This window comes from Henckelia pumila, chromosome 2 (assembly GCF_033568475.1).
Source record: "Henckelia pumila isolate YLH828 chromosome 2, ASM3356847v2, whole genome shotgun sequence".
Taxonomy (NCBI): Eukaryota; Viridiplantae; Streptophyta; class Magnoliopsida; order Lamiales; family Gesneriaceae; genus Henckelia; species Henckelia pumila.
This window is the reverse complement of record NC_133121.1, coordinates 85,375,266-85,385,551: the sequence shown is the minus strand read 5'-3', so window position 1 is coordinate 85,385,551 and position 10,286 is coordinate 85,375,266. Positions and strand designations below refer to the sequence as shown.

Below are 10,286 nucleotides of genomic sequence, written 5' to 3'. Positions count from 1 at the left end.
ACTAATACTAAAACGCAACGGTTTATAAAATGAAACTAAGACAAAAACTAAATAGCAGACATCTCGATCCATCTTCACTTGCCCCAAAATTGGTTCTTCTCATCATCCTCGAGTTCCTCTTAGTTTTTATCTGAGATGATTTTGGGGGGTGAATGATATGAGTGTCACTCACTAAATGGGAGAAACTTATCCCAGTTTTTAAATCATTTTTCGGAAATATATACACATATACAGAAACATAACAGAACTTAACATTGATATACTTAGTAGAATACAGAATCAGGTTATGCATCAATTTACTTATGAGTTTCATGGTTAATTGATATCAGCCCCTTATATGTTTATCCTCTAAAAGGTGAGGAATAAGAACATAACAGAAACAGAGCAGAGTATTCAGAATATATATTCCTACCACTAGTTCACAGGCATCAGTGCATCGAAATAACATAATTCGAAAATTCATGCTTTGAAAAAAGATATACATGCTGGAACAGAGTTTTGAAACGTAGTATTAACTTTAAAACCGAAATCTTCCATTGTTCTTGACTGGTCAACTGAACTGCTCAACTGTTGCTCAATTGTCTGCTCTCACTCTAATTTTGTGTGTACTTGCTCAGAATTTTGGGTAACAATTAAACTAGAATTCTGAGTGCTATTTATATGGAAAATTCTGACAGTTAAACACCCTAATTATTGTCCTTATTTGCCATTATTTCGAGTTAATGTGTTAGTTACAAATCTGAAACAATTGTCTTTCTTGGATTTCACTCTAGCTCAGTTCAGTTGACCTTTATTCAGTTTATGCCAATTCAGTTTACCTCGATTCAGTCTACCTTATTTCAGCCTATTTGAGTTCAGTTTAACCGAAATAAGTCTAACTTTACTAAACTCAGTCTACCTCAGTTCAGTTTACTGAAATTTAGTGTTCTCACATGCAGCACACGTGATATATTGGGCTAATTTTAAAAAAATAATATTGGGATATTTTTTGGTACAATGAAAAGAACTCAACTATTTCAGCCAAGAAAAAGGCCTATATATTCAAGTACTGATTGCTCATGAAGCATACAATCAAGCTTTCGTAGTTTAACGAGCTTACCCCTAAGCTTGACATAGCTAACCTAATTTTTTGCATATCGAGATGGCTTTCATAGTTCTTCTCCTCTTCCTGCTCTTACCTTTCCCGATTATCACCATTTTCCTCCATCAATGGCATGAAAATACCAAGAATAAAAATCGTTTTCCACCCGGCCCTCGAGGGCTCCCATTAATCGGAAACTTGCACCAATTCGACAGCCAGAATCCTCATCTGTTTTTGTACAACCTCTCCAAGAAACATGGCCCCATCATGTCCATGAAGCTTGGAAGTGTACCTCTGATTGTCATTTCTTCGGCAAAAATAGCCAAAGAAGCATTTACAGACAACGATGTTGTGATTTCTAATAGACCATATCTAACAGGTCCACAGAAGATATCGTATAACGGCCAAGATATCGCCTTCTCGGCTCACAGCAACTACTGGAGAGAGATGAGAAAAATTACTGTTACTCATCTCCTCAGTGTTAAGCAAGTAAATAATTCCAGCCCGATCCGTAGGGACGAGGTTTTCCACATGATTAAGGATATCTCCAGGAAAGCAGATAGTGTTGAGCCTATCAACTTAAGCGAAACATTAATATCTTTGTCGAGCAGCATTATCTGTCGAACTGCTTTTGGGAAATCATATAGGGAGACTTCCTCTGTCAAAAGAACCTTTGATGAATTCGCCCACGATGCTCAGGCGATACTAGCCAGTTTCTTTTGGGCTGATTACTTTCCTCTTTTGGGTTGGATAGATACTGTTACAGGGAAGGTTTCTCGACTGGAGAAAAGTGTGGAGAAGATGGACTCATTCTACCAAGAACTTATCGAGGAGCACATCAGTCCGAATAGGCCACAGACGATGGAAGCTGACATTCTTGATAAACTGATCCAGTTGAAGGAAGGGAATACATGTTTGGTTGATATAACTTGGGACAATATTAAGGCAATTCTCATGGTAAGAATCCATTGACTACTTTATGATAAATGTAAACAGAGTCGGTCTATTCGACTAGATAGGTTAGTAAGCTTTCTACTCAGAGTCCACGCAAATGTTTTGGTTATTTATGAACAATTACTTGGTGACATATTAGTATATGTCAATATTTGTTGGTGAGTACTGGTCGTGATAAAATTTATTTATTGCAGAACATATTTGTTGGTGGAACAGACACAAGTTCGGCCATGATAACCTGGGCAATGACGGCTCTTGTGAAGACGCCCGACGCAATGAGAAGAGTTCAACAAGAAATCAGAAGCATAGTCGGAAAGAAACCCCTAGTAGACGAAGCTGACATCCAAATGCTTCCCTATTTTAAAGCTGTGATTAAAGAGGTTATGAGACTTTATCCAGTCACTCCACTCCTTGCACCAAGAGAAACAACTGAAAAGTGTATTGTTGATGGGTATGAAATTCAACCTAAAACAACCGTTTATTTCAACATTTGGGCTATTGGTAGAGATCCCGAGTGTTGGGAAAACCCGGATGAATTCTTGCCAGATCGATTCTTGAATAGCCCGGTAATTGACTATAAAGGGCAAGATTTCCGATTGATTCCATTCGGATTTGGTAGAAGACGCTGCCCAGGAATGTCCCAAGGTGTTGCAGTAACGGAGCTGGCACTTGCAAACCTTCTTTATGCATTTGACTGGGAATTGCCAGGCAGAATGACCAAAGAAGATGTAAATATGGATGCGTTACCAGGATTGGCGTTGCATAAGAAAGACCCCCTTTGCCTTATGGCCAAGACATATGCATAATTATTAAACTTGGAAGTTTTTTTTATGAGTTCAAGCATATATATATATTAATCCATGGATATATCATGAGGAAACCATATGATCTATATTGCTTTGATTCAGTATTTCTCCATAAATTTGTTGCTAGGAAAACTCAATAGGCTACTGCGTGAACTAGCTTTTCCATTTATTTCAATGTCCATTCGTTAATTGCACGTATCTTATCCCACCCAACCAAATTTAATTACTCCAATTAAGAAATGTAAACCTGAAGGAAAAAATAATAACACACAAACACCATTTTAACGTAGGTCGTTCAAAGAATTTATACATTTATACTTGCTATGATAAGTATAGGATTATATTAATAATCCTAAGCAATCACATGTTTACTTCCTTTTTTAGGGCCCGTATTAACTCATAAAGTCCATCCATATTTACCTAATTTAAACTTTAAATCTTGATGATTTATTCTAATTGAAAAAATTACACTAATATTCTTAATTTACTTTCCAAATAAATAATATATGAAAATCTCATTTAAAAAAATTATATAACATGGATATAAATTTCAAATACTTTAAGATATATTAATACATTTCATTTAATTTAAATATACGAAAGTTCCATTTAAAAATTATAAAACATGAAAAAAATTCTAAAAATTTAATATATGATTAATACATTTCATTAGAATTTATCCTTATTCATGGGAAATTTTTTTTTTAACTCAATCTATTAATTTTTTAAAAAATAAATAATATTTATACTCAATATTTTTTGTCAATTAAAATAATTTACATCTGGATTAATAATAATTTAAATTTTTCAATAAAAATCACAATCCCAATTTTACAAATAAAAACTAAAAATAAGATTAAATATTATACACAAAAGGCAAAATTGTAACTCGTCCTTTAATCATAGTATCAATCACAAAATTAATCCATTAAAGTAAACATGTGATTGTTTATGCATCATTATTCAACATCATATAAAATTAGTTTAATAGTCTTAGTATTATTTATCTATATGTAATTAATCTTACTAAGTAAACACAGCCTTACAGGATATCAAGTAAATATACCAACCCTCAAATGTTAATTATCATCATACAAATACTTAAACTATATAAATTATTTTATATTTTTGTTGGGCGCCTTTGTGATAAATAAGTTCAGTACACTTCATGAAATAAATAGTGTATGTCGTTTGTTATGTGAAAAAAAGAAGTGTTGTACTTGGTGTTGTAACAACAACGACAACACAGTGCAGCAAAAATTAAAGACTAAATAAAACACAAATAATTAATTTTGCACGAGTATAAAACTCGTGCGGATGCCTTAGGGCTAAATATTACTAGAAAAAGTAAGATCTGTCTTACAAAATAATACTAGTGATTTTACTAAAAATCAATAAATCTTAAATGTAAAGCCCCGAAAATATTTAATTTTAATCCGATGATATTTAATTTGATAATTTTTAGAGTTTAGATTTAAATTCTAATATTCTTAAATTATTTAGGATTGAAATTGAATTTAAATGAGGGTCGATGACTGAATTGCAAATTATGAAGAAATAAGGGGCCAAAATGCAAATTCTTGAATTTAGTGGAGAGCTTCATCTTCTTCATTTGGAATTTCATCTTCAAATCTTGATATCTTTTGATCCGGCCAACCGAATTTAATTCCGGAAATAGCGTTGCGATCCTCTCTTCAAGAGCTTCGATTTGATGTAAGTTTTCTTGTATTTCCAACATGTTTTGAAGGTTGGAATTTGGGAGAAATCAGAAATGATTATGGATAAGTGTTCTTGCGATTATATAAATTGTTATATCGAAATCGGATCGAGGATTGGATGTCGTATGAATTTGTTATGATTTTCAGCTCATGTTCGAACCTGTGCCTACTGATTTATGTTGGTTTAATGATGATATCTAGATGATATGTATGAGTTTGAAGTTGAAGAAGATGAATATGTTATTATCTTTGAGTTTCGGTTCTCGATTTTCCACTGTTACGCCGCCGGTTTACGATTTGAAGTCGTTTTGATATCTTGTGATTGAGCTGAGTTTGAAGTGAGATCTTGCTGATGTTATTAGATTATTTACTGTGTTTTCAGATTTAAAACCCAGGGATATCGAACTAGAGCCTCCAGCTTTGAACTGGGATAGAATTGGAATAAGGTTTGAAGTTGTTTTTTCATGAAGAGTGAATGAAGATGAGTTGAACTTGAATATAATTTTGATATGAAGTTCTTATTGTAGATTGTTCAAATTTGAAGTGTCTACGAATCAAAAGAAACCAAAGGTATAATATGACATCGATCGTTAAGGGCTTGAAACTCAAGAACTATCAGTCTTGAGTTATCCCGCAAAAATCACATACTTGATTTTATATTTGTTTTGATATAGAACTTGAATTGTGACTCCATCTCAGATAAATGGATCTTTGAATTATATTTCTTACCTTTGATGTTGAGTCGGTTACGATCCCTAAAGCTCGGATATATCCAGATTAAGATCGGTTACGAATTTTAATTCCAAGATCGAAAATAAACAAATGAATCTTGAGACCGAGATCGGATACGAAATCTCGAGAACGTGGATCTAGTTCCTTTGATAAATATGCGCTTTGTTTATGTTATATCTTGAATTGAAATGTTATGTTTAACACATGTTTATGTCGATTATAATGAGAATTATATTCTCACTAGAGTTATCCGGCTGTTGTCTTGTTTTGTATGTGTGCATAACAACAGATGGGGCAGGATGTGAGACCTCGGATTTAAACAATTAATCTCGGATTAAACGATAATTAAGCATACAATAATCCAAGGTTTAAAGCATAAAACATATTATTTTTTAAAGAAAGGGCCTCACTCGATTGGTAAAATTCAAACGATCGAGCGAGAAAAGAATGTCAAACCTTCTGCCCAGCTGAAACACTAGCACCGCTCGATCGGTCAAAAAAAACCGATCGAGCGGGCACCCTGATTCAAGAACAGAAACATGATAACATGTCACTCGCTCGATCGGTTAAATCTTACCAATCGAGCGGTGACAGAATAGAGATAAAAAGAATAGCAGAAATCATGTCAACGCTCAAGTCCATTACCTTCAATGCATAACAAGGTACATATTACATGCAACGACGACATTCAAACCATAATATTTGAATAATAGAAGCTACAAACATCAACAAGTTCGAGTTCTAACATGCTTCAAATCATAAACTAGATTGACATGCTGATTCAACTTCTAAACCGAGTCTCACTTCTATCCCTTAACCTCGAAGCTAACCAAGTCTCCTCTGACTTGATCCTTCCCCACCTGTTGCCAAGTACACATACAAAACAAAGCAACAGCCGGATAACTCCGGTGAGAATGATATTTCCAATAAAAGAAACATAACATGCAATACAAACAATATATCAATAGCATGATATAAGACAACATATTCACTGCTAATACGAATGAAATGAATGTCTTTAATACAGGGATATCAGCTCTGATAATCAAGGAATTGCTGCTCTGCTTCTGGGATCCCGAGGATTAGATCACGTAAACAACTCACCGACTCTCCCGATCAAGGTGGTTCCACGTATCTCCATCCTCTAGAATTTGGTGCAACTATAAGGAGTATGCTGACACTAGGCGAACCTCTACGCCCAGGCCACTCGCTTAAAGCCCCCAAAACGTCTAACATAAATGGGATGTTTTGCCCGCTGAAATCAAAGGTTTGGCTCAATATGAATGCATAAGAAAACATAAAGCATTAAGCCATATAACAAAACTCAATCAACAACAAAATACAAGTTCCACATGCTAGAACAAGTATTGATGCAAGTATGTGATTTTAAGGGAAAACTCGAGAACCAACTGTCCCGAGTATGCTATCCCGCTAACGATGACTGCTTGTACCTTTCAATGCGAGTAGCTCCAACTCTGGATATGCTATAACAAAAGGTTATATCAAAATCTATACAACCTAAAGAACAACAAGGCTCAAGGTAAACTCTTTACCGCTCTTCGTCCAACTCTTCGACGATCGAAAGCTGCTAACAGAGGGCTCGACAAACTCCAAGCGAATCTGTACGGAGACAATAGATGATCAATAACGACGATCAACTCACAAGCCAAATTTCAACAACACAAAACGGTTCAAAATCTCTAAAACCTCATTTTCAAAATAACGGCTATAAACTGAACAAATCAAAAATGCAGATAGCAGTACAATATCGATATTACCTCATATCAATGCTAAGACAACAATAACAAAGCAATTCCAACACATCTCAAAACCTCATTTTCGAAAATAGGCTTCCAAAAATTATAACAATTCCGAACGTCGCTCTATTTCAAAACCGACAGAGAATAAATGATCTGAACGCCAAGAACAACATACTCAAAACTCAATCGATTTTAACAACATCCGAAAAATAGAAAGCATCTGATCGGAGAAAAACTTACGATAGAACGAAGCTCTCGCTGCGGTGATAGCTAAACTGCCTTCAGAAATAAATTCCAACGGATGGATCGACCGAAAACTAACATCTGAAAGCTTGAAGAACTTGGAGGCTTATTCAATGGGGAGAAACGTGATGGAAGGGATGAAGAAGGACTAAGGAGACTTGGTCAAATGAATTACAAGACCAAATAATATAACAAATACACTTTTTGCGTTTTGTCCCTAAAAATTCAAAAAATTACAAAATAGACCCTGATCAAAATCAAGTCCGCTCTTGAATTTTGGAATCTCCGATTATCTCAAATAAACTCAATTAAGATAAATCGGGGCGTTACAATTCTCTCCCTCTAAGAAGATATTTCGTCCTCGAAATCAAATACGGTTCAATCTCAAAAGCTAAGGGATAAAACCAAAAACTGCAAGAGAATTCATCTCTCAGAAGATAAGTCCAGAAAATGCTGTCTTAAATCGGATTCTATCTCCCAAATCTCTTCTTCAAATCCGCAACTGCTTCAGTGCCCTATCACAAGCTGAGTTGGTTTGTTTCAGAATTGCCTCTTATTCAGGTCGAAACTCTGAATCAGTCGTCTCAGGAAATTCGGTATCTCAACAAAATCGGTACCATCAGCTAAAAAGCAAGGAATTCTTGTTTGGTAATTCAACAACGAGAATATGGTGATAATCCGCATCAAAATACGGAAAGGAACTTCGTTAAAACCAGAAGGAAACGTAACAAAACAAGCCTGTAGGCAAGATCGCCTATCATCTTCAGACTCTAGTGAGATTCAAACAATCTCAGAGACTGTCTTTCTCTCTCTCAGCTCTGACAAATCTTTTTGAAAGTCGAAATCTTCATAAACATTTGATCTTTCCAATCAAAATACGAAAGTTTGCATCTAACATTCGTATACTTCGACTGTTTAGTCTAAGTCCTCTCCAATCCCGACACACAAACATCAACTGCTCATAAAACTCGAAGCAAATCTGGTCCCAAAACAGGTGACACAAAAGAAGAATCATCCCAATAAAGCAGAGGATTTTCCTTACTATTCGAACAACTCATCGAAAAGAAAGCCATCAAGATAGTCATCTGATTGCTATTGTAGTACAAGAACTTCATAGGAGTAAGATACACTCGCTAGCTAGTGCAAGGATCAAGCACCATACTCCAGATTTTCTCCTCCCGGGATCAGGGAGTTTCATACCTTCCTCTAATTCGAACCATGGACCTTCAGGCTAGGTACCATGAATTACCAATTCTGGTAATAATTTATCTTAAGAGATGGCATGAACCACTCACCCTGATCTAGCCCAAAACATGCTATTCAGATATTGGGTTAGCCCAGCAATACATCTCAGCAAAGCCTCTAAATCCAACTCGTATGCTCTGACTGTCCGTCGTTCTGAGGATATCAAACTGTACTCAAATAACAAAAGTCTCTTTGAAGACTATACCAGAAGAAAGGGTATAACAAAGATCTCTGTCTGGAATGACTAAAATTCGGCAATCATACAATCTGACAAAAGTTCTGACAGAAATATCTAACATCTGATCATGACTGAGAATCGTTCTGTAGGGAATACGATAGCAGATTCATCAATTGGTCAATCATAACAGATCGTACCTCAAACTCATACTGATCAGTAGTTCATGACGAAACCATCAAAACACTATATCTAACTCATTTTGAACCAGAATAAACTGTACTACAGACCATCGGGTCGTAGTTTCTCTGCTTTCAACTGTAGACAATAGACAATATCGAAATTCCTAACTCAACATCGTTCTTTAACTGTTTCTAACAGAACTGACTCTGATCATCGAAAATCTTTCGATCATCAGAAAGAATACTGAAAACACTATAATGCACCAATCTCCAGATATGCTGTCTCTAAATCCGAGACATCTGGTACAACAATATGCTCAATCTCAAATAGAGCACTAATATCGACCTGTGTCTAAGGCTGGTTCAATTCTGACTTTCTACATCGAACTCTGATAATTTGAATAAAATCTATAAACGATCTTGATCTTCTCAAATAATTCTGATTCGACTCGAAAGCATAATGTTGATAGAACTCCTATCTGCTTCGAATTCTAAACCGGAAGTGCCGTATTCATCAATCAAGGAGAAATCCGATAGTAGATAAAATAAAAAAAACAGATAATTTGGCTTAGAGCATCCGCTGCGGTATACAATTTCTCCGGTTAGAAAGGATTTCCAAACAGAAATTCCTCAGTACTACTACTCATCTTCTCATGCTCATACTTAGTCTGTACGATGAAACCAGTACTACAGCTTCTAAAATCAGGAAGATTACGGAAATCTCCGCATAAGAAGAAAAGATAAAAGCCAGATCTTCCAAACAATAAGATCGCTGCGATCTCGATATCCAAAAACGGACGTTGAGTCTCTGGCGTCTTCAGCTGTCTCGATGATCGAGCAAACAAGTGACTCCTCTGAACAAGAGCATACGTCAAATCTCAATAAGAAGAATTTTAATGTACTGAAATATCATCAGTACAGAAATAAATAAAGAATACCGAAGCGCAGATCAATCTCTTCTTCGATCAATAAGAATTTGTCTCATAAAATTAAGTCTAGACAGAAGAACATATTCTGCTGAGAAATCGGCTTCACATACAATAAGAATTCCTCGATAAAATCAGGGACATAACTCATACCTCTTCAAATCCCAAATAAGGGCGTCGGTCCAGATCAGTTCATATCTGCTCCGATCTTGAGGTGATCAACAGAAAATTCCACCTTAGATAACATGATTGAGAAGAACAACTCAATCCAATAAAAAATACGACGTCGTTAGAATAGCAAATGACTGCTCGGCACGCAATATAGCAACAACTCTCAAAAGATCTGAAAGAGTAGTACGACTCTACAACTGGATAAGGAATCCATCGATACAAATAAACACGAATTCAACTAATATCTCTGGAATATTCAGCCCTTAAATTCATAACCACTGAAGCAGCGTAGC

At 35.5% G+C, this 10,286-nt stretch overlaps 1 protein-coding gene across 1 annotated transcript; it reads left to right on the top strand.

Moving 5' to 3' along the window:
- The first annotated feature begins 1,141 nt into the window (after nucleotides 1-1,141).
- Nucleotides 1,142-2,880, top strand: LOC140877837 (cytochrome P450 71A1-like). The gene is made up of 2 exons (XM_073281423.1): nucleotides 1,142-2,038; nucleotides 2,230-2,880. The coding sequence occupies exons 1-2, from the start codon at nucleotides 1,142-1,144 to the stop codon at nucleotides 2,839-2,841; spliced, it is 1,509 nt and encodes a 502-aa protein (XP_073137524.1). The 3' UTR covers nucleotides 2,842-2,880.
- Nucleotides 2,881-10,286: the final 7,406 nt, after the last annotated feature.